The sequence below is a fragment of the Protomyctophum bolini genome (assembly GCF_963924005.1).
Source record: "Protomyctophum bolini genome assembly, chromosome: 24".
NCBI classification, from domain to species: domain Eukaryota; kingdom Metazoa; phylum Chordata; class Actinopteri; order Myctophiformes; family Myctophidae; genus Protomyctophum; species Protomyctophum bolini.
In genome coordinates this window covers 28,046,892-28,072,839 of record NC_137885.1, presented here as the reverse complement: position 1 = coordinate 28,072,839, position 25,948 = coordinate 28,046,892, and the positions used below count along the sequence as shown (strand labels likewise).

Sequence of the window (25,948 nt, the reverse complement as noted above, 5' to 3'; positions counted from 1 at the left end):
CACACACACACACAGCTACTTCAAGGTCCAAAAGGCCTGGAAACTTTTAAAAGTACTGCAGTTTTGTTTTAAATTGGAGCCCTTTACAACGAGTCCAAATGAAACAGCTTTTTCATTTGGTGTGACAGACATTGTGAAAGCCAATAAAGGATCTCTCTCTCTCTCTCTCTGATAATAAAAGCACAATCAATGTTTGTATTGTAAATCTAAAGTTCCCAAACGTCACTACGCCAGCAGACAGAAGCACAAATCTATAGTTCCATGTGACAGAGGGGTCAAAGTTGAACAAAAGTTGCTCAATATGGAAGAAACGGCTTCAATACAATATAGAAATGGAACCAAATGGACCGGCATTAATACACTCTTTGAGTTCCGAGCTTTGGGGTCCGGGCGGGGACCCCCAAGGGGTCCTTGAGGGAATTCCAGGGGGTTCCCCAGCTAAATGATAGAGAGGAACCAAATGGACCCTTTTAGGGGTCTCTAACACTGAGAGTGAACAAATGGAACCAAACGGACCCCAACGGGTCCATTTGTCCACTCTCAGAGTCAAAGTAATCGAATACAAATCGGGGTCCCAGAGTTTAAAAACGGGGTCCGTATCCATGTCGAACTCAGTCCTTTAAATCACAATAGGTTGAAAATCACTGCTAGAGGCGTAAAGATCTTCTCTTAAGGGGGTCCCTGGCATAGATATCTCTTCAAATGGGGGTCCTGCGGGGCTAACGAGTGTCAATCTGGGGGTCCTCGACCTGAAAAGGTTATTGAGAACCACTGCTGTATAAAGGACCCGCCCGCAAAGGTTATATCGACCGTAACACACGGTGTGTATAACGGCGCCTTGCCGTCATTGGCTACGTGAGGCTCCACCCACCTCCGTCTCCAGGAAGCGGCGCAGCGCCCTCTTCTTCTTGATGCTCTTCCGTCGGACGTAGACGGCCACGCTGAGCGCCACGATGACGATGACGAAGAGACCGCCGATGATCCCCGCCGCTATCAGGGGCGTCCTGGGGAGAGAGAGACAGAGAGAGAGAGAGAGAGAGAGAGAGAGAGAGAGAGAGAGACTTTTAACTTCTTTATTCTTCAAATTGTTTACATTCTTTAAAAAGCAGTTACAAACTACAATAGGACCTTACCCCATTTTTTCAGAAAATAGCCCCAAACACCTTTAAAAACATGCAATTCATAAATGTCGTATTGTATTGTATTCAGACAAAACTCTTGCTTTGACTCCATTTTTCAAAACTGCTAGACACACCTCTGAACGAAGCTTGGGAGAGAGAGAGAGAGAGAGAGAGAGCGAGAGATGATTGTCAACCGAGCAACAGTACCATTGGATGTATTTTGTGTTGTAAGCTAGCTTCTCTAAGTTCCTTTTCGACACAGCCGTTGACTGTACATACTGTATGTCTTTATTCACTTTTAAACACATTCCCCGCTGTTGACGTACAGTGTATCTGTGTCAAATGGTCCTTCATAGTGGTTTATGATAGCTCGCCATCGTTAATGCTAACATATATTAGCATTGGGTTGTTAGGCAATGAAGTAAACATGAGTTGTTGTTGTAAGCATCTTTTCAAATGCTTCCATCTGGGATTCCTTAGATTGCGCCACCGACCAAAAGCACAGCCCAAGATCTGACGGTTGCAGTAAAACGGTCTTCTCCGAGTGAAAGTATATATAGTAGCGTCCGTCACAACACACACAGTTAAGTATACATCCGTTTCCGGTGGATCCTTCAAAATAAGGGTTTCTTCCCGGCACCCCGAGCTTCTATTGTGAAAGAAATCCCGGTGCCGATTGTGTTAAAGAGGTTGAAGGCTGCCCCAGAAGATCCATAGACAGAATCAATGACTCTAGAACAAACGCATAGACTTCTTCTAGGTACATATAGGATGAACTGGCAGCTAACTGAATACCCAGGGGAGTTTAAATACACATGGGGATTAACACGACACATGTGAACTCCATGGACAATTAACCCACGATTGGACAGGACACAGATGGGAGAATTGAGCTAATCACAGGCTAACGAGACAAGATGGTAGAGCAGCTTGACATCCAGGTTAGCTAACGGCTAAACCAAATCTATCGCGGGAGGATATCTCCGACGAGGCATGGATTATTTTACTGTGACTATAGCGACGGGACCGCGACCGGCCGTTAAAAACGCTTGTTTTGTTTAGAATCGTAATCTGTGATTTAGATTCAGAGATTAAAAAAAGGGGGAGAAGATTTCGGCTACTGTTCATTGTCAATGGAGGGGGGGTCATTATGCTGGCGCGCCATCGACTTCCGGTTATGTTGTTGAAACAGAAGCTCATAGACAGTAGTATATAGCGCACTCTGATAACTAATTTATATAAAGCTTTATAAAAGACCGGAGATCACCGTCTAGGGCAGAGAGCCGAGGCATTTGAAAAGACGGAGATCCCACATTTGGGCAGTCAAAGTGACCCATTTAGGCCTGAATTTAAAAAAAAAGTCTTTATTAAAAAGACTTCTGAAAAACCTTATATCAGTGGTTCTCAATATTTCATGTCAAGGACACCCAAAAATATATGAAATTGGCCGCTGACCCCCATCTGAAAATGTGTTGTTTCAGGGACCATCTCACAGAAGCCAAGATTTGAGTTAAAAACGTTCGCTCTGAAATAATATATATTCAATATATGTTCACGATTTTTCAAAAATAGCAGAACTACAAGTTCATAGCGCGCCACTCGGATCCGGAATCGCTAACATTCCAACGATACCTATCTCTCCTGTATGGTACCGCCAACGTCAATACAGCATGGAATTCTGATCCAACAACAAAACATTCTTGTAAAGTACTGTATGTGGTAAATCAGACCCAAGTCTGATATGCCACATACAGTATGTCCGCCATGTGAATATGGTCCATAGGCCCTCTCTCTCTCTCTCTCTCTCTCTCGTAATGAGTCGAGAGGATGAGTGATTTATCCTGCGCACGTCGAATAGATTGATTAGATCGATGCACAACAGGTGTTTGTCTGGACAGATTCCAATTTGTCTGGACTCAAGACAGGTGTGACTGCTTAATTAGCACACACACACACACACACACACACACACACACACACACACACACACACACACACACACACACACACACACACACACACACACACACACACACACACACACACACACACACACACACACACACACACACACACACACACACACACACACACACACACTTAATTTCAATTACCAGAACGTATGTTTGCATGACAGTGCATGTGAGAGAGCGAGAGAGAGAGAGAAAGCGCCCAATCGCAATACTCAATCTTCCATCCCCCACTGGCGCCGTAACCCCGATTCTCATGCATGGAGGCGAAGAGGAGAGGCGAGGAATATTCAGGGTTCCCTTTAAGGAATCCGAACGCTTGGAGCAGTTAGCGTCAACAATGCAATTACGGTGGCAGACAGAGTACTGAAATCCTTACTAAATGGTGTCGAGAGAGAGAGGGGGGGGGGGGCGTAGGGATGCAAGACAAATAACTAAAATAAATGAGGCATGTTTTCATTTATATGCCATTATGACATGTACGCAAATGCCTGTGGGCACTGTAATGTAAGTCCAGCCCTGACGCGAACACACACCACACACACACACACGGTCAAGTGCACACACGGTCACGTGCACACACACACAGACAGACACACACACACACATAGTGACACAAGAGACAAGAGTGCAGGCGTCAGAGGGGACAGGTGTTGCTGCAACACCTGTCAGGGCTGTCATCTCCTGTGTCCCCCATTACATCTGGCATCACTCTGAGTCTCTCCTCTCCTCTCATATCCACTCCTCTCCCCTCCCCTCCCCTCCCCTCTCCTCTCCTCTCCATGGACTCGCAATGCCTCCCCTCCTCTCCTCCCATATCCCCTCCTCTCCTCTCCCCATCCCTCCCCTCCCCTCCGCAGTGCCCATTTTGTGTTCATGCCAAGGACCGAATAAAATCAATGGTGTAAAAAGTACTCATGTTTTACTTAAGTAAAAGTATCAATACTACACGCACACACACGAAAAGTGGACATTGGGGGACATTTACAGGCATTTATTTACGCGTGCACAAATTGGACAAAGACACACAATTGGCCTCCGGGGGATTTCGGGGAGGAAGAAGGGTCTCCAAAATTGGGACGTTATTAGGTTCCAAACTTCAAATGGGCCAGACTTAAAGAGAGCACATCATCACACAGCTATTACCGGTCCTCATTGCATCACATCTCCTCTGGTCAGCGAGACTCTCTAAACGACACCTCTGAGTGCTCTGTACTTCTCTGTGTGATGACAGGCCGTTTCCTCATGCTCTGCCTGCCCAGGGCCCACGTGGGTGTGTTTTGGGCGATAAGAGATGGTCCAGTTGTCCTGAGACTCCTCTGCTTTTTTTTGGGGGGGATGTTTTTTTGGAAATGTTTTGAAATAATAATAATTATTATTATTAGAGATGTCTCGATACTGTATATCGGTATATATCGGAAAAGTATCGGATCGGCCCCTTATTTGGTCATATATCGTTATCGGCGAATATGCCAGTCTATAACCAACGATCCGACACAGGGGTAAGGGCGTGACAGCCGTGACACTATGGCAGGTAAATAAAATGTTGGGGAGTGTGGAGTTTTCTTTTGAGTTGTCCAAACGGGGTGCATACTTGGTTTAGACTAGTCATTGGTTAGACATGGGTTATGGTTAGGTTTAGGTGTGCTGCCCCCTTGGGAGGTTAGGTTTAGGGTGAGGGTTTGAGATAGGTTGTATAGTTGTAGGAATAATGACTGTTCTAACCAATGACTAGTCTAAACCAGGTAGATAGGTTGTAGTTGTAGGACTAATGACTGTTCTAACCAATGACTAGTCTAAACAAAAAACTGTTTAAACTAAGTACTGCACTCGCCCCAAACTGCAAGTGCACATTTGAGTGAGTACTGGAGTCTGCTATATAGCGAAACACTATATATTCCCGGTCGGTGGACTTCAAAATAAGACTTTTTTTTTTCTTTTTGTATCATTATAAATATTATTCTCTGGTATCGGTATTGGCTTACCCCTTTTGGGACCCACTGCTATTTTGCCATCAGCATGGACGGACGAGCACTCTCTACTGTTTGTTCAGCCGTGCTTCCCCCAGAGGAGGAGAATATCAGCGTCTTATTCACCACTGCTTCAAACAGACTGGACCACTGGCTCACGACGGCTTAAAGCGTTTGATGATTCAACGCTGCCTTGCCCTGCTGGGCTCCGTTCCCTGCATTCTCACCCTGTTATTGATGCCTCCAGTGTCTCTAATCCGCAGGGCCGGAAAGTAAATAAGTTGGCACTGTTTCTTTATTGTCTATGTACTGTCTGTGATCTGTTTGTTTGCATGTTTTATGTATATCCTGATGACTGCTGTGCACAAAACAAATTTCCGGTCAAGGACAAATAAAGTATCTATCGATCTATCTAAGTACATTGTCTCACGACGCACGCACATACAGTATATATATATATATATATATATATATATATCCCATTTTGACCTGAGATCAGATTCTAAAATTGTCTTCTAAATCCTGACAGTTTTCTGAAAAAGCTATGTTTCTATGTCAGTCGTTCTTCGATTTAAAACAAATATGAGCTTGTAGATTTGCTATTTTTTATAGCATAGCATAATGCTAACACCAAAAGGGGTTCCCGCCCACAATGGGATATATATATATATATATATATAGAGGACAATATGGGACGTTCTGTGACTCTAGCAAATTCCGCCGTTGTGTGACTATACTGTAACATCTGTTGACACCCGTTAGGTCAGAAGAAGATAATACAATCTGCAATGTATTTTAAGAAATACTTGCTGATACGTCCATGGGGGGGAAAAAAAATATGGAATTCTTTTTTCCGGGGGCCCTGAAAGGGGACGTTTCATTGTACAGATATTCTACTGTTAGGCGGATGTTACTGTAGGTTAGAATTTATGGTTCTCGATGACGTACTTATTTCTTCTGATGATGTGTATGATGTATTACCGTTCTTGCTTACTGTACGTATGTCGCTCTGGATTAAGAGCTTAATGCCAGTTTTGGAGATATGGCTTATAGAGTAATGTCTTGCAGAAAACAGCGAGTTGAGAAAGCAGGCTTGAAAAGGTTCACTTCTGTGGACTCTAACATTACACCTAGCTACATGTTTAAGCATTTATTTCATATTTACATTTGAAAAATGATGATGGTGATGATTATAGGACGAACAGAGGTCACGTACCTGTCCATCATGCCCACGCAGTCCTGGAGCCTGGGTCCGAGGCACCTGGCAGGAGGAGAGCAGAGAGACAACACATGATCACTCACACTCACTATGAACACCAACGTCCCGTTGTCTTCTGTCCTCAAGCAGAGAGACAGGACATGATCACTCAACACTCGCTATGAACGCCAACGTCCCGTTGTCTTCTGTCCTCAAGCAGAGAGACAGGACATGATCACTCAACACTCGCTATGAACGCCAACGTCCCGTTGTCTTCTGTCCTCAAGCAGAGAGACAAGACATGATCACTCAACACTCGCTATGAACGCCAACGTCCCGTTGTCTTCTGTCCTCAAGCAGAGAGACAGGACATGATCACTCAACACTCGCTATGAACGCCAACGTCCCGTTGTCTTCTGTCCTCAAGCAGAGAGACAAGACATGATCACTCAACACTCGCTATGAACGCCAACGTCCCGTTGTCTTCTGTCCTCAAGCAGAGAGACAAGACATGATCACTCAACACTCGCTATGAACGCCAACGTCCCGTTGTCTTCTGTCCTCAAGCAGAGAGACAAGACATGATCACTCAACACTCGCTATGAAAGTCAACGTCCCGTTGTCTTCTGTCCTCAAGCAGAGAGACAAGACATGATCACTCAACACTCGCTATGAACGCCAACGTCCCGTTGTCTTCTGTCCAGTGTTGTTTTCGTAGACTACCTTTTTTCACTGACAAAAACTAAATGAAAACTAAGACTAATTATACTGACAATTTCGTCGACAAATACAAATTTGACTAAAATGTTAGGAAGGGACTATAGCGGACAAGAGATCCACATTTTTCACTTGGTTGCATGCTGAAAATAGCTTCAGCTTCACTTGCTGTTATTTTCAGCAAGTGTAAAAACTGTCATTATACGACGGCATCAAGGCCCACTAAAATACATTTTAGTCTACTAAATTAACTGTAGATGTAGTCGACTAAAATCTTATGATATTTAGTCGACCAAAACGAGACTAACACTAAAACATTCCGGGTGACTAAAATGTGACTAAAACCAAGTGAAAACTAGAGACTAGGACTAAAACCAACCGTCTCATGTGTGTCACATCACTGTCAGGACCCCGCGGAATATATATATATTTTTAATAATTAAAATGTTTATTTAATTTTTTCTCCAAAATGGTATGTGTATGAATGAATACTGAAACATGACCCATTTTCTGAAAAATGAAAAAGTGGTGCATCAGTGGTGCTCAAACGTTTTCATGTCATGGACCCCTGAAATAATATGCATTTGGCAACCCGACAACCGCCCCTACATCTCAAAATATCTTGTTCCAGGGACCCCCCCAGCAGCACAGCATAGAGTTAAGATCTTTTTGAAAGGAACCCATTTTCAGGTTTCTTTCAAAAGTAGTAGATCTATATACAAAGCTCATAGCACGTCACAAAGTGACACGCTGTGAGTTTGTACATCTGCTATTTTGTGACTACTAGTCAATACTAGAGTCAAGGTATAAAACCCCACTTTGAGAACTGATGTGCCATACAGTAAGACGCGCAAACGCGGGAAGCGAACGCAGCTCGTACATATTTGGGTTTTGGACGTATAGCTGCTTTGGGGACTCCTTATATGGTTATGGCTGAGTCATGGTGACATAATCACTCAGCTCCATATATGGGCACAAAAGCGGGACAGACAGACAGACAGACAGACACACACACACACACACACACAGACAGACATGATCTGCTAGGTCTCATAGTAAGTGCTCACTGCGTTCGCAATCACTGCGTTCGCAATAATATATATAGCTAAAATCTAAAAGAAGCTTTCCCGGGTTTTGATGGTTTCAGGTCTTCATTTTGATTCAGCTCACGTCACATGTGACCTGCTCTCCTTCTCAGTACCGCTGAGAGGAGAGACGGAGCCAACGGAGGATAGAAAAGAACAAAAAAATAAAAGAGAGTGTGTCTGTTCTGTTTCATCAGATTTGTTTTAACCCATTCTGACCTGAGATCAGATTATAAAAATGTCTTCTACATCCTGACTGTTTTCTTGAAAAAGCAGTTTTTCTATGTCAGTCGTTCTCAAACACTTTCATGGCACTTTTCACGATTCTTCAAAAATAGCAGACCTTGAGCTTGTAGATCTGCTATTTTTCAATAGCTATATTATAACATAATGCTGACACCAAAAGGGGTTCCCGCCCAGAATGGGTTAATAAAAGGAAATCCCTCCGACTCCCATGGCTTGCGATGTGAGACTGTTGGTTAGGACCCGGTGAGGCCGGCTTATGAGATTATCAGTGGAGTCTTTGCAGAGGGGAAGACGAGGTATACAAGGCAGGCACGCCAAGGACGGAGTGACGGCTTCAACTTTTCTTTTGTACATCATATAAACTTGCAGCCCGTTTCTCTCTTCAAAACAAAAAAAAAACAGATCGTTGGCAATCTCGTTGGATATTCCAAAGCGGAAGAATAATATAGTTATTATGAGAGTGCTTAAGAATCAGTTGTTCCACAGCATATCTCTTGCATGAATGATCAATCAAAGAAGCGCTTGGGAAACGGGTAACGGGTCTTATCGCTCTCTGGCAACCAATGGAGAATAACTCAGCCCAGAATGTTCTGGGCTGTTAGCTGGCCCAAAGAGTCATTCCCTGTTAGCTGGCCCTAGGAGGCATTCCCTGCTTGCCCAACGTTTGTTGTCCATTGCAGTGTTGATTTAGTCGACGGAAAATGTTCGTCGACTACCTATTTCACTGATGAAAACTAAATGGAAACTTAATGAAAACTAAGCTATGACGACTAAAACTGTACTAAATATATTGAGTGTTAGTGTTAGGAAGGGACTAGTGGACAAGAGATCCAGTATAAGTCATTTTACACTTGGTTCTATCTACAAGTTCACAACACGTCGCGCTGTGACGCGTTGTGAACTTGTAGATCGGCTATTTTCAGCAAGTGTAACATCAGCCATTACGACGGCATCAAGGCACTCCAAAATACATTTAACAACTAAAATGTGACTAAAACTAAAATCTAAATTTGCTGTCAAAAACAACACTTCATGTTTCGTTGTGCCTGTTACTGTAGGATGGTGCACATAGGAATGTGTTTATTGGGGTTGTTGTTTTACGTGCATGTGTGGTTTATAATTAATTTGGCATACTGTAACAGTTCCCTGGAGTGACTCGTTTGTGTGTGACCACCAAATTGCAGCGCGTGATTGAACCATCAATGTCAAGAGTGATTTTCAAATAATAAACTTGCAATTGATATAATAAACATGCGGCTGTTGCAAAACAGCCGAGTGGCCTTGTGGTTAGAGTGTCCGCCCTGAGACTGGGGTTCGATCCCCGGCCGGGTCATACCAAAGACTGTAAAAATGGGACCCAATGCCTCCCTGCTTGACACTCGGCATCAAGGGTTGGATTGGGGGTATAAGTCCATGTGACATACTAGCGTCATGTCCAGGGGGTGTACTTGTACATCAAGCTGCCTCACGCTACAGAAACAGGAGATAGGCTCCTGCCCCTATGGGCCTCATGGCTACAGAAACAGGAGATAGGCTCCTGCCCATATGGGCCTCATGGCTACAGAAACAGGAGATAGGCTCCTGCCCCTATGGGCCTCATGGCTACAGAAACAGGAGATAGGCTCCTGCCCCTATGGGCCTCATGGCTACAGAAACAGGAGATAGGCTCCTGCCCCTATGGGCCTCATGGCTCGGCAAGGCTACTTGTTTTTTTTGTTGCAAAACAATCTATTGTGGAACAAACTAGCAAAATATCAGCTGTCAATGACCTCAAAATGACACGACAAAGTTATTATTATTGCCTGGTTCAGAAGTGATTGAATATCAGCATTTTTATGCATGTGGTCATCAATTCCAAGATGGCCACCGAACAAACCCTGTGGACCCTTAGCTGACCTCGGTAACATAAAAGAGGCTTATAACTAGAACTGCATATTTTTCTTTGCTTTATTTCTATAATTCTCCAGAGTAAATGCCCTTCAGCGACTGTTTGGTGCACATGAAGGCGTTCCTTTGTGTTGCTGTTTTTCCCTCTGTTGATGTAAAAGATGTAAAAGATGTTGGGTCGATCAATAGACCTCATGAATGCACTTGTACAGTTCCTTACATGTACAAAACACGCACAGTGTTTTTTGGGGGCCAGAGGTAGCCTCGGTCCCAAGGCTTATACTTATCCGCCAAAACAAAAGCCTGGTAATTGTTTTACGTTGTTGTCGTACAGCACTTTGTAACATTGTTTTGAAAGGTGGCGGGAACCCCTTTTGGTGTTAGCATTATGCTATGCTTTAGCTATTGAAAAATAGCAGATCTACAAGCTCATAGCGCGCTACGAGTTTGTAGGTCTGCTATTTTTGAAAAATCGAAGAACAACTGACATAGAAACCATAGCTTTTTCAGAAAACTGTCAGGATGTAGAAGACACTTTTAGAATCTGATCTCAGGTCAGAATGGGTTATACATAAAATGTACTTAATACTACTAGTAGCTACGTGTGTCTATACAACTACTGTCTGGACCGCCATGACCTTGTCTGTGCACTACCGTGGCGCTGCGAGAGCGACAACTGCCCATTCTGGCGACTGCACAGCCCTCTCTCTCTCTCTCTAGTGCCATCATTAGGCCCCAAAACTTCCACTCGTACTCCCAAACCAAGACACAGCGCCCTGAGGCCAGCATGTCCCGACGTTGCACACAACGTTGTTATATCTCCATCTAATGGGCAGATTGCAGCATGAGCTCAGCATGGCCCTCCTGTAGCGATAATAAAGGCTGTTACAGCACTATAGTGCACGGTATAGTGCGAGAGAGAGAGACCCTATTGCAATCGCAATGATTATTTTGTCCTTTGTTCATTATTCCCCCCGAATGAATCCCTGTTTTTTGAGGCGCTATAAAGCGTACTGGAAGAGTTGCGAAACTTTGCACACACATCATGACAAGTGGAGCTTTACTTTGAGCTGCAGGTGAGAGGAGATCTACTCTGGTCTACGTCTGATCTACACGTCTCTGTCGCACCGCAGTGTCGCTGGCGATGCCGAGAATAGCAGATCTGCAAGCTCACCACGCGTCGCAGATCTGCTATACTCCGGCCTGCCTATTCTCGTCCTCGCACGACACAGACATCGTGACGGGGCATGGATTATATGCTGTGAACACACACACACACACACACACACACACACACACACACACACACACACACACGCACGCACACGCACACGCACACGCACACACACACACGCGCACGTAAATACGTGCACAACGATCTCTGTTGATTACACTCAGCTTCTTCAAAAATGAACGCATGCTAAGCAGTGTATGTGCACGTGCGTGCGCGCTCGTGCGTGCATGTGTGTGTATGTGTCTGTGTGTGCATGTGTGCGCGCGCGTGTGTGTGCATGATGCCAAGCAGAACAAATTAGAGGACCATGCACTAACTTAGGATGTGAATCCAGGGCAGCACTTCCAAACCCACTCTGCACCAAACAGCTAATTAGCAAGCAATCACAGAGAGCGTGCGTGCGTTGCGTTGCGTGCGTGCGTACGCGCGTCTGCGTGCGTCTGCTTGTGCGTCTGCTTGTGCGTTGCATGCGTGCGTGCAACACTGGCACTCTTTTTCATTGCTGGGCATTAGTGCGACAGGCAGCTTTGTGTTTGTGAGTGCCTTCCACAACACGCTCCTTATCACGCGCCTCTGCTGAGAGAGTTATGCATTCATTCGTCCCATTTCACAAGCGTTTGAAGATTGTTCCTCAATTATCCCATTTTGACCTGAGTTTTCTGAAAAAGCTATGTTCTTCGATTTTTCAAAAAAATAGCAGACCTACAAGCTCGTAGCGCGCCACTCGGTGGCACGCTACGAGCTTGTAGATCTGCTATTTTTAAATAGCTAAAGCATAACATAACGCTAACACCAAAAGGGGTTCCCGCCCAACGTGGGTTATGAGACACTTCCAACACAATACAGCAAACCCGGTATAGTTCTTAAGCTCTTTTTAACAGGAAATCGACACTAATGGTAATCGGGATGTATTTATATTGTAACGTCGTAGGTCAATCCCAGTGATTTATTTGCATAGTTTAATGCATACTTCGATGATAATGTGCGATAATGCATCTGAAGGTCTGACCTTAATTGCAAGCCTTCATTATATAGGCTTTCCTTTTAACCACTTAAGACCTTAAATGCTGTACTTAGTCAAATGGACCTCGAGAGTTGGCAGGTGCACACGACGTCAGAATGCCCTAAACGATTATATGTATTTGGCCCCAGGGGTGTCAGATATAGGGCCCTATATAATGACACCCCTGGGGCCAATAGTATATAATCATGGGAGTCCTTGTTTGAGCACCACTGATACAGAAAACGGTTAGGATTTAGAAGACAGGCCTCAGGTCTTAATCCATTTTGAGCGGGAACCCCTTTTGGTGGTTACATACATTGTTATAATTTTGCTATTGAAAAACAGCAGATCTACAAGCTCAATCTACAAGCTCTAGCAGATCTACAAGTTCATAGCGCGCCACCAAGTGGCGCGCTATGAACTTGTATAGGTCTGCTATTTTTGAAAAATCATGAACATGTGGTGCAAAGCTATGAATATATACTCTTTCAGAGCGAACGTTTTTAACTCAAATCTTTGCTTCTGGGGAGGTGGTCCCTGAAACAACACATTTTCAGGGCGGCCAATTTCATATATTTTTGGGGGTCCTTGACATGAAATATTGAGAACCACTGATATAGAAACATGAGGTTTTTCAGGAAAAAAATACATTTAAAAATATATTCTTTTTAAATTTCGAGGTCAGGCCTAAATGGGTTAATGGGTGTAAACTGGAGACCCCTGCATGCATCGATGCTGTCCTCCCCTCGTACTCAGCCATGCTATTCAGATCACTGGCTGCGTCATTTTGCTCTCCGGGAACTGTGTTATTCACGTGCTCTGAGTGACTGGAGAGACAGCTATGGTCGGCGAGGAGAAAACATCCTTTGTTACGTGTGATTACTGTATTCTTGTCGTAAAACAATGGGGATCAGGCAGCTGCACGCTCACGCTTAAAACTTTCAGAGCGACGCAGGCATGCAGGGACATTTTAATGATCGCCTGGAGATGGAGTTTAACTACAATTAAAAGTTGCGTTTAATCCCCCCCCCCCCCTCCCCCAAAATCAGAGCTTGCTTGTGAAGTATTATAATGTTTTTTATTTGGCTAATTATAGGATTTAAATTAAATGTCACAGAGGACAAAATAGCGGATTACACCAGGGATTCTCAAAGTGGTGTCCGGGGGGGTGGTCCATAAGGAACCAAACGGGTCCATTTGGTTCCTTATGGACCCCCTGGGAGCCTCTAAGGCGTCCATAAGGAACCAGATCCATTTGGTTCCATTTGAACACCATCAGAGTTATGGGGGATCGGTGGCCTAATAATAATGCATACAAAGCTGAGGGTCCGTCCTTGGAAGAAAAACTAATTCCCTGATTTGGAAGAAAGAAAATTACGTTGCACCTCAGTGGCGTGCACAGACATTTAGAGGGGCAGGTGCTCAGGTGAAAAAAGGGCACCTTGTGCAGTGCGTGGAACCGGCCGGTTGCCTTAACCCATTTAGGCCTGACGTCGAAATAAAATAAAGTCTTCTGAAAGAATATATATTCAAAGTTTTGTGTCGCATTTTCACGATTTTTTTAAAATAGCGGACCTACGTACAAGCTCGTAGCTCTATGAGCTCGTAGATCTGCTATTTTTCAATAGCTAAAGTATAACATAATGCTTAGTTAAAACACCAAAAGGGGTTCCCGCCCCAAAATGGGTTAACTGGTTCAGTCAACCCGACGTGACCACACATCATAAGCAATCCAACCGAACAGGTGCTTTGACGTGTTTTTTTATTTCTTTTTTTTAGTTGGACCCCAAGGCCACCGTACGCTTGGCTTTGCGTTCATGCGCGGTCCCGTCCGGTCACTTCCCTGTTTACCGCGGCAGAAAGAATCCCTCGTCTCTCCTAATCCAGGGCGCTCTCCGTGGTTTTGATCTGATGGATATACTAAGCTCTTCATTTCTCACTTCATTTCTCACCTGCCTCTCGTTCAAAAATATGAACGCGATGGATTATTTAGCGATATGTGACCGGGGACAGTGGTTTGATATACAAAGGGGGAAATGGTCATTTTTCAGTTCTTTACATATTATGAAACTGCACACTGTAACCTTTCATATGATGTATTGCTCATTGAAATTGTTGAACCGGAAACCCCAAAGTACAGAATTTGCCCTGCATATACTTTAGCAGGGAAGCTGTATGTCTAGTTAGCATTGATTAACAAAGAACTTTGCTTTGTTTTGCTTTGCCCCAAAATACGCAAAATAATCTGTAATTATAGAGACATTTGACACGACTTAATGACACTAAAACGACTTTCTGATGGAATAAAAACATTCTTTAACATTCCGACTGTGTTAATGTGGCCAAAAACGAAAACCACCAAAAATTGGACTATTGTGAATTTCATTAGAGCCGACTTGTGGTTGAAAATATTGGGAGGGGTCACATATGGAAACGAGAGCAAGGTAAGCAAGCAAAAAAAAAAAATATTTTTAAGGGCACATTGCTGTCCAGAGGGCAAAGGGCAGGTGGTGGACCCCTAGTGTCTATCTGTGCACGCCACTGTCGCACACCTGTCACAGACAATGTGCAAAGCAAAGTCCAGTCAGGAAACTCAGCTCAGTTCATTGGGATGCCGGCGTGTCCCAGTGGAACTGGGAGCTTGTGCTGGGACTCCGTTGAGTGGAGGCGCGCACATTGTTGGGGTAGTTTAACAACCATCAATCACTGTCTATTGTTTTCTTACTGCGTCAAATAAGCTGGTTGGTGCAGTACTGAGCTATAAGGAGAGTGTGACACAGAAAAGAGTTTGTACCGATACGGAATGAAATGTGTGTGGATTTGTATTGAGGACAACACGCTTAAAGAAACAATGCACGTCGCATCATGGAATTGCTAAACCTGGTTCGTTCGTTCGCTCACGGCTCGGGGAACACATAAAGCAACAGATAAAGATGACTCTATTTTGGACTTACAAACATAGCTATACCGAGTAGAGCTATCCATCTCACCCAACGCTCAACATCATGTTCCGTGTCTGCCGTTTAGCTGATGCTTACTATGTCTTCTTCCATATATAGAAACCTCCTGGCCTGAACTCACCCCCATCCATCTCTTTCAGGCAGCCTATAGTTAGCAGAGTATACATGCTGAGAGACTGAGTCATCCCCTGTCTGTCAGTCAGCCTCTCTCTCTCTCTCTCTCTCTCGCTCTCTCTCTCTAGTAATGCTTCTTAGCAATCTCAGTATTGATGTGAAACCACATTAACCCATTCTGACCTGAGATCAGATTCTAAAAATGTCTTCTACATCCTGACAGTTTTCTGAAAAAAGCTATGTTTCTGTGTCAGTCGTTCTTTGATTTAAAAAAAATAGCAGATCTACAAGCTCGTAGCGCGCCACTCGGTGGCGCGCTACGAGCTTGTAGATCTGCTATTTTTCAATAGCTAAAGCATGACATGATGCTAACACCAAAAGGGGTTCCCGTGCAGAATGGGTTAAGCCTAGGGTATAAGCGGATAACCACAATGCAAGACAGCAATTATGTGCTTAAAGGAGATGCACGGAATTACGAGCGTGCACGCACGCACGCACACACACACTCCGAGGACGCCTCTGAGGAGGAGCCATGTCAGTCACAATTCTCACCAAATTCTCACAAAAACACACAAACAGCTCCTACCCCTGGGTGCAGTTGACGTGGCAAGGGTGGCACTCGTTGTTGTTGGCCTTGGCGAACTTGAATATGAAGCCGTTGGCGCCCTGTAGGCCGTCCGGGCACTTGTCCACACAGTTGGGACCGTCCTTGAAGTGGAGACACCTCACGCACTGGTCAGGACCCTGGCAGGGAGACAGGGTGAAACAACACAGTTAGTTCCTTGAAGTGGAGACACCTCACGCACTGGTCAGGACCCTGGCAGGGAGACAGGGTGAAACAACACAGTTAGTTCCTTGAAGTGGAGACACCTCACCACTGGTCAGGACCCTGGCAGGGAGACAGGGTGAAATAACACAGTTAGTTCCTTGAAGTGGAGACACCTCACCACTGGTCAGGACCCTGGCAGGGAGACAGGGTGAAACAACACAGTTAGTCCTTGAAGTGGAGACACCTCACCACTGGTCAGGACCCTGGCAGGGAGACAGGGTGAAACAACACAGTTAGTTCTTGAAGTGGAGACACCTCACCACTGGTCAGGACCCTGGCAGGGAGACAGGGTGAAACAACACAGTTAGTTCCTTGAAGTGGAGACACCTCACCACTGGTCAGGACCCTGGCAGGGAGACAGGGTGAAACAACACAGTTAGTTCCTTGAAGTGGAGACACCTCACCACTGGTCAGGACCCTGGCAGGGAGACAGGGTGAAACAACACAGTTAGTTCCTTGAAGTGGAGACACCTCACGCACTGGTCAGGACCCTGGCAGGGAGACAGGGTGAAACAACACAGTTAGTTCCTTGAAGTGGAGACACCTCACCACTGGTCAGGACCCTGGCAGGGAGACAGGGTGAAACAACACAGTTAGTCCTTGAAGTGGAGACACCTCACCACTGGTCAGGACCCTGGCAGGGAGACAGGGTGAAACAACACAGTTAGTTCCTTGAAGTGGAGACACCTCACCACTGGTCAGGACCCTGGCAGGGAGACAGGGTGAAACAACACAGTTAGTTCCTTGAAGTGGAGACACCTCACCACTGGTCAGGACCCTGGCAGGGAGACAGGGTGAAATAACACAGTTAGATATCGGAAAGTCTGGTCAGATTTGGCATCACAGTTTGGTTTCGGGAATCTCTGTGCAACCGAGGTCCAAATAGTTCAGACTGGTGCAGACTGCAGGGAAGATCATAGGGGTAAGACAACTCCCCTCTCTGCAGTCTATTCATGAGCAGGCTACACTAAAACAGGCCTAAAACAATTGTTGGTGATGTTACCCATGTTTGAAATGGAAGAGTTTGTACTTCTGCCCTCTGGGAGAAGGTAGAAAAAAGGTTCTACCTAATTCAGGTTTAAAGAATGGTGTGTATACCAGCTACAATACTAAAATGTTGAACGAGGCTCTGATACAGCAGTGACTGTGAGAGGTCAGATTATCCACACTACGGTGCGTCTCCCTCTGTTGTGTGTTTTTGTTTGTCACTGATGTTTTATGTATGGCTGCAGCCGCGGTGAAAGCACAGAGACAAATTCTCAATGTGGACGATGACGTTTACCTTGACCTTGATATAGGACAGTGGTTCTCAAACCGTTTCATGCCAGGAACGTCCATCCACAAGAGAAGGTTTTTTAGACATTTTAGATGTAGCACTGTGACATTGTACTGTATATATCTGCTATTTTTGAATAGCCAACGTATAAATGGATAAAGTGGTTACAATAATTGTGATGCTGTGTTAACCCATTCTGAACAGGAACCCATTATGGTGTTGGCATCATGTTATGCTTTAGCTATTGAAAAATAGCAGATCTACAAGCTCGTAGCGCGCCACTAGGTCTGCTATTTTTGAAAAATCGAAGAACGACTGACATTTTTAGAATCTGATCTCAGGTCAGAATGGGTTAATCAGACCAGTGTGTGTCCAGTGGAAACATCGTATGAATCTGATCTCAGGTCAGAATGGGCTAAGGGAAATTGCGGTGGTCGTGCTGTGCGGTGCTCGTTCCTCCTTGTTGTGATCGCCACTTTGGATTATATTTTTGGGATTACACCGTTTCAAAGTGTATTTTCATGACAAAGGAGCTATCAAGTCGGGCACAGTCAGTGGCTCTTCAAAAGGTTAGTGAAAATACGGCAGGGAGTTCTTGGAACACGATTGTTTAATCACGGCATTAAAACTGATGAATCATTTTAGCAACCCCCTCCCCACGAGTCCCCGGACCCCACTTTGAGAACCCATGATTGAGGTAGATCAGGCAGGCAGGCAGGCAGGCAGACAAACAGGCAGACAGGCAGGCAGGCAGGCAGGCAGGCAGGCAGGCAGGCACACTCTTCCAAATAGGAAGCATGTGAACCACAATTAAACCGAGATGCTCTATTGAGATGATATATTGCAACGGGGGAACTATTACGTTAATTAAGAGTAAACAATTGGCCGGTCATTTCTGCTCTACATGGATCAATAAGCCGCATTAAGAATTAAATATGACTCGGGGACACTATAGAGATGCTGAATCATGGATACATCACCACATGCATCTCTCTTCAGTTGTCTTCTGAAGAGTACAAGAGGCAATTTATTAGCCACATCATTTCGTTCTACTGCCAGTGCAGGGCTGGACTGGCCACAGGGACAGGCAGGCCAATAGGCGACAGGCCACCAGGAAAGGTCCGGGCGTGCTGCCATTCTGCCAGTGCCATCATGATAATGTCACTGTACCTGTATCAGTGAGTGACAAATAAACCCTCTACAAAAGGGTTGTGTCTGTTGGTTTGTATCATTTAGGCCTATGCTGTTCTGTAAAAGTGGTGGTATTATTAGGGCTTGTTTGTTTGTGTGTGCCGCGACGGAGCGGGGCGGTAGAGTTTCTGCTATCTGCGCGCTGGTTGTGGTGGGCCGGCCGGTCTGGTCGGCCAAATTCACGCGAAAATGCCCGGGCCGAATTTTTGCCCCAGTCCAGGACTGTGCACCCCCCACGCATCACGTCTGTGCACCCCCCACGCATCACGTCTGTGCACCCCCCACGCATCACGTCTGTGCACCCCCCACGCATCACGTCTGTGCACCCCCCACGCATCACGTCTGTGCACCCCCCACGCATCACGTCTGTGCACCCCCCACGCATCACGTCTGTGCACCTCACATCACGTGTTTGTGCGTTCACAAACATCACGTGTCTGTGCGTTCACAAACATCACGTGTCTGTGCGTTCACAAACATCACGTGTCTGTGCGTTCACAAACATCACGTGTCTGTGCGTTCACAAACATCACGTGTCTGTGCGTTCACAAACATCACGTGTTTGTGCGTTCACAAACATCACGTGTTTGTGCGTTCACAAACATCACGTGTCTGTGCGTTCACAAACATCACGTGTCTGTGCGTTCACAAACATCACAGCGGCGTGCAGCCACAGAGTAGTGAACACAGTGTTTATTAATAAACACGGCATGAATCTGTGAGAGGGAAGTGAGCTGTCCGTCACCTTCCTGTTCACATCGTTAGAAAGCAATACTGTACATCCTGCTGTCAAAAACCACAAGACAAGCATATCTGACTCCCCTCCCCCCTCCCTCCCTCCCTCCCCCCCTTTATACAGATACTACACCAACCCTGCTTACAATCTGGCGTATACTGTATATATATATATATTTACAAACACGAGTGCCCGGGCGTGTGTGTGTGAATACAGTATGTGTGATGCTTCCAGACCGGGCTCCTCCGGGCTCTTTGCACTCATGCTGGTTTGTATCTCTGGCAGGAATTCTGCTTGTAGAAAATGTGCTTGTGGAAGAAAAACTAAACGCAACTTGCTGGCTGGTCTGCCATGGAATCTGCAGTGTTCACCAGAGGAGGATGACCTGTACGGATGTTAGTGACGGCCTTCTCTCCTTTTAGCCCATTCTGACCCGAGATCAAATTTATACGAGGTTTCCACTGGACACACACTGGTCTGATTAACCCATTCTGACCTGAGATCAGATTCTAAAAAATGTCAGTCGTTCTTCGATTTTTCAAAAATAGCAGACCTACAAGCTCGTAGCGCGCCACTCGGTGGCGCGCTACGAGCTTGTAGATCTGCTATTTTTCAAAAGGCTAAAGCATAACATGATGCTAATAACAAAATGGGTTCCCGTTCAGAATGGGTTAGGCCATCATTTCAGGGTTTTTCTTTTTTTCCCTGTACCATTTTAAATGCGTACTGTATTCCCAGGGTATCGGGATCTCACAGAGAGCGAGCATGATCAAACACGACATGAGGAGCTGAACAAACATGGAGCTGGCGTAATCAAACATGACTTCAGAGCAAAGCACAGAGGCGTCATCTTCAACCGGGTGGACTTTTATGTATTTATGTTTTGCATAAATAAATGGCTGAACGAACAGGCTTTTATATAGCAGACGTTCTCACGCTGCAGTGTCACACGAGACGAGTCTGGGACAGCTAGGTGTGCTATTTTCCAGAAAGTGGATAAAGTGTTTGAAAATGATTGTGGTATGCTGTATTAACCTATTCTGACCTGAGATCAGATTCATACGAGGTTTCCACTGGACACACACTGGTCTGATTAACCCATTCTGACTTGAGATCAGATTCTAAAAATGTCAGTCGTTCTTCGATTTTTCAAAAATAGCAGACCTACGTACAAGCTCATAGCGCGCCACTCGGTGGCGCGCTATGAGCTTGTAGATCTGCTATTTTTCAATAGGTAAAGCATAACATGATGCTAACACCAAAATGCGATCCCGTTCAGAATGGGTTAACACATTTAGCTGGGGACCCCCCCCGTGGAACCCCCTTTAAGGACCCCTGGGGGTCCTTAAAGGGGGTTCCTCTTCCAAAATGTATCCTGGCATCCCCATCATAATAGGCGTTTGTGCAGACGTAAGTGCTACTGCTGCACGTGTGCATGTGCATGTGCATGTGCATGTGCATGTGCATGTGCATGTGCATGTGCATGTGCATGTGCATGTGCATGTGCATGTGCATGTGCATGTGCATGTGCACGTGCACGTGCACGTGCATGTGCATGTGCATGTGCATGTGCATGTGCATGTGCATGTGCATGTGCATGTGCGCGTGCATGTGCACGTGCATGTGCACGTGCATGTGCATGTGCATGTGCACATGCAGCATTTTGAAAGGGGAAATTTGAACATTTGCCAGAGGCCCTGATGTGAGTCTCCCGACTTCACGGAAGGTCAGAAAGCAAACTTTTGTTTGTGCCAGTGTGTGAGTTTTGAGAACCATGCACGCCTACAGTTCCTGTGTGTATGCGCGTGCACTGCACTGCACTGCACACACACACACACACACACACACCTCAAAAAAAACCTGCATTCGTGCATGCAGTTTTTTGGCGCGCGCTCACGCCTGCCCGCCCGCCTTAACCCATTCTGAACGGGAACCCATTTTGGTGTTATAGCAGATCTACAAGCTTATAGCTTATGAGCATATAGCATATATATATAGCATATAGCATATAGCTTATGAGCTTGAAAAAAATATTTTTTGAAAAAAATCGAAGAACGACTGACATTTTTAGAATCTGATCTCAGGTCAGAATGGGTTCATCAGACCAGTGTGTGTCCAGTGGAAACCTCGTATGAATCTGATCTCAGGTCAGAGTGGGTTAAGCAAACCTCCTGAAGCGTTGAGAGCAGTTTGTCATTAAACTCATTAACCTAGCTTTCTCCTTCGCTAACAGATTACCCAATATATCTTCGGAATTTTCTCGCCCAAGAAGAGAGGAAAAAAAATCCCATTTTACTTTTTATTTAACACCTCATAATAAGTCGAGAAGTCTTTTTTTTATGACGAGCAAAAGTGGTCGCTGAAGACGGAGAGATAAGGGAAACGTTCTGGTTAACCCAATCTGAACGGGAACCCGTTTTGGTGTTAGCATCATGTTATGCTTTAGCTATTGAAAAACAGCAGATCTACAAGCTCATAGCGCGCCACCGAGTGGCGCGCTATGAGCTTGTAGGTCTGCTATTTTTGAAAAAATCGAATAACGAATTTTTTTAGAATCTGATCTCAGGTCAGAATGGGTTAATCAGACCAGTAGTGTGTCCAGTGGAAACCTCGTATGAATCTGATCTCAGGTCAGAATGGGTTAATCAGACCAGTGTGTGTCCAGTGGAAACCTTGTATGAATCTGATCTAAGGTCAGACTGGGTTATAAGCAGACCAGTGTGTGTCCAGTGGAGAAACCTCGTATGAATCTGATCTCAGGTCAGAATGGGTTAAAAGGACGACGACGGTCAGTGGCTCTCTCTCACCTGGCCGAGGCACGTGGCGCTGCCGTCGTCCATCTTGTCACACTGGCCATCACACTCCAGACACATCGAGTCGTTGGCAAACTCACGCACATCCCTGTCGGGGGAGAGAGAGAGAGGGGAGATTAGAATAAATGGTAAATGGTGCCTTTATCCAAGGCGCTTTACAGAGATTGTGCATTACATTCACACACCGATGGTGGCAGAAACCATGCAAGGCACCAACCAGCACATCAGGAGCAATTAGGGGTTCAGTGTCTTGCGCTCAAGGACACTTCGACACTAACTCTAAGGGGAGCACCACAGGGTTCGAACTGGCAACCTTACGGTTACCATCCAGCCACTCTACCGCTGAACCAACGCCGCCAAGAAGCTGGCTAGTTGGATACAAACATAGATTAGCTTGTACTGTAGATAGATTGGTTGATTGGTTGATTGATTGATTGATTGATTGACCGATCGAGGCCTAGAAAATTAAGGATTTTGTTTTAAAATAATATTGTACCAGCCGGGGCACCTGATGGAGGGGAAAGGAACTGGTTGGAATAACGTGTTCGTTCCACGCGCTATACGTCCAACCAGGGAAACTCCCCCCCCTGTCAGGTGTAAAGGAGCAACTTGGACACTCAGGCATGAAGGAAGCATGAGTTCAAGTCCGTTGCTCTCCCCAGGTTGGCGGAGGGTGTGTAGAGCCCAGGATCACATTAGATGATTGACACAGGGGTGAAAAATGGGTTGCAAAATCGTGGGATAAAAAAATATTAAAGAAAGAAGAAAATAATATTGTACCAGAGTAAGACGGTTGGCGAGAAAGAGAGCGATAGAAAGAGAGAGTATACCACGATATTACAATAAGCCCATTATGTAGAAAGAGAGCGATAGAACGAGAGAGTATACCACGATATTACAATAAGCCCATTATGCATAATAGATTTAAGAGCAGAGTCACACTGAAATATTGATCGGTTATATGGCCTACAGAAACGACATGTTGTAGTGAGGCGGGGACGGAACGCACACAGCCCAGAAGAGGAGAGATTCTTCTCAGTTCTTCCACAAAGCCCTCGGGCCACGTTCCCCAAACCTCCCTCCCCCCCCCTCCCTCCTCTCCCCCTCCCTCCCTCACTCTCTGAGACTATTTCATCAAGTCGGGGGCTTAAAACACGGTCAATACGCTGACAGAGAGACACCATCAGGGGGTCGGAATAGGATGGTTTGACCCATTCAGGACGGGAACCCCTTGTGGTGTTCTAAGCATTATGTTAAACTTTAAGCTATTGGAAAATAGCAGATCTACAAGCTACAAGCTTGTTTACTTAACTCATTTTGGGCGGGGGGCCCCTTTTCGTGTTAGTATTATGTTATGCTTTAGCTATTGAAAAATAGCAGATCTACAAGCTCGAGCTTGTAGGTCTGCTATTTATTTTTTTTATCGAAGAACGACTGACATAGAAACATAGCTTTTTTCAGAAAACGTAAGTAAAAGTAAAAGTATCAATATACCACAACATAGAAATGCTTCGGGTTACTTCTGTAAATGTCCCACATTCAAAGTTTAAAGTACAAAAGTATACTAAGGTAGTACCAAAACATGAAAAGTACTCATTATGAAAGTCATATTAATTTTTATATATATTTTCTTCTTTCAAAATGTCTCAAAACTGAACCTTGAAACGTGGACGTAAAAAAAAGAAAGGGACTTTTTTCACCCACGTTTTAATATAAGTCTTAGCTCAGCCTGGCTCTCTGTGTGTGTGTGTGTGTGTCTGTGTGTGTGTGTGTGTGTGTGTGTGGGTGCACGCGTGCGTGCGTGTCATGATTTAGTGTGTAATATAATGCCTGACAGCCTCAGTGCTTCTTCCATAGACAGGAGGTAAACAACGGAGGAGGATATTGGGGTTTTAGGCATCAGATTTAGTGAGAGGCCGCCCCATGAGCCCCGCAGGCCACTGAAGACTATTGAACTGCTGTGTGTGTATGCACCGCTGTGTGTGTGTGTGTGTGTGTGTGTGTGTGTGTGTGTGTGTGTGTGTGTGTGTGTGTGTGTGTGTGTGCGTGTCCAAGTGTAAGGCAAAGCAGCTTGCAACATACTGTTCAATCTCCTCCATTATGGGCAGTCGGTCTATTTGGAGGAGAAGGTGCTTTTTGTACCCATGATTTACTTTCGGTGTTACTTTTCTGCTTTACACATGACTGTGTTTGCTCATATCCACTACAATCATTTGACAGCTTTGGTTACAAAGAAAGAGCGTTTGTGACGAGGCCGTCGCATTATGATGATGAAACCGCTCTGGGCTGCTAGGGCTTCTGGGAAAATGAGTTCAATGCAAGTGAACGGTGGGTTTGTTTGGACTACAACATGCTGTGGAGGCTGTTCTTATTGTAATGGCGGCGTGTTATTCTCGTCAACAACAAACCATCTGACTACCGATCAAAGCTGCGAATACTTTGGCAGTATGCTTCAAAGGTAATAAGACAATCTAGGCAGCGTAGAATAGAATTTCGGATTAAATAGCGGGGAACAAGGGTTACACAGTAGAACTTAACCCCTGTTTTATACTGAACTTCGCTGAGAATGCTTCACGATGTAAATCGACTATTTTAGTAGTAGCAGTAGTATTATTATATTTTGATGACAATACCTTTACTCTGGTAAAAAGTTAAATTCAGTCATTGTACAGCATATGTGCAACAGTGTATTGTAAAATAAACAATACAAAGAAGTAGTATTGCTACTTTTACTCTAGTAAAAAGTCTCAGTACTTTTCACCATCACGTGCGTATGGGTTTATGTTTTCTCTCTGTCTGCGTGCCTGAGGGCCCACCGCATGTTCCTCTGTGTGTGTGTGTGTGCGTGTGCGTGTGCGTGTGCGTGTGTGTGTGTGTGTGTGTGTGCATGTGCGCGTGCATATCCCATCGACAGATTCTTGTGTTGTTTGTGTCAGCATCAGAACCTCATCCCCGCCTTTGAAGTGCACGTCTCCGGCGGTCGTCAATATAACAGCCGCCGTCCATCAAAAACACTTTTCACATCAGAGCAATCGATTGGCGCACACACACACACACACACACACACACACACACACACACACACACACACACACACACACACGCACACACACACACAGACAGTTTGGAGAAAAATAGCAGATCTACACGCTCACAGGCGGGGGGGGAAGAGATTTAACCCATTTTGACCTGAGATCAGATTTAAAAAAAAATGTCTTCTACATCCTGATAGTTCTGCTATTTTCAAATAGCCAAAGTACAAAATATATAAGGGTTATTGTGGTTAAACTGATTTTGATGCTATATATCAACATTTTGTTTCTGGGGACCCCTCTGGAACCCCCTCGAGCACCCCTGGGGGTCCCTGGACCCTACTTTGAGAACCATTGTACTAGACGTGTGCATGCGTGCAAGCGTGCATGCATGCCACAAACACTTCCCTTTGGAGCGTTATTTTTTTTCTCTCCATGCAATCTCGTAGTGAAAAATGTGACATGTTATCATTCTGTGTGATTTTTTCATGCCGTTTGATGTGTAATGAATCTGGAAAAAGAAAAGCTCTGGCAACTTTGTGGCTGTAAAAGTTTGTAAAAAAAGC

The 25,948-nt window shown here is 45.1% G+C and overlaps 1 protein-coding gene across 1 annotated transcript in view; it reads right to left on the bottom strand.

Moving 5' to 3' along the window:
- The window catches only part of LOC308311849 (receptor tyrosine-protein kinase erbB-4-like), a gene marked incomplete at its 5' end in the record, with an annotated part of 279,643 nt that overhangs the window by 101,942 nt on the left and 151,753 nt on the right, over nt 1-25,948 (bottom strand). The window contains 4 exons of the mRNA XM_080758624.1: nt 872-1,004; nt 6,278-6,322; nt 16,092-16,249; nt 22,345-22,438. Of these exons, the coding sequence (XP_080614750.1) occupies nt 872-1,004; nt 6,278-6,322; nt 16,092-16,249; nt 22,345-22,438 (430 nt within the window). The remainder of the gene's footprint in view (nt 1-871; nt 1,005-6,277; nt 6,323-16,091; nt 16,250-22,344; nt 22,439-25,948) is intronic.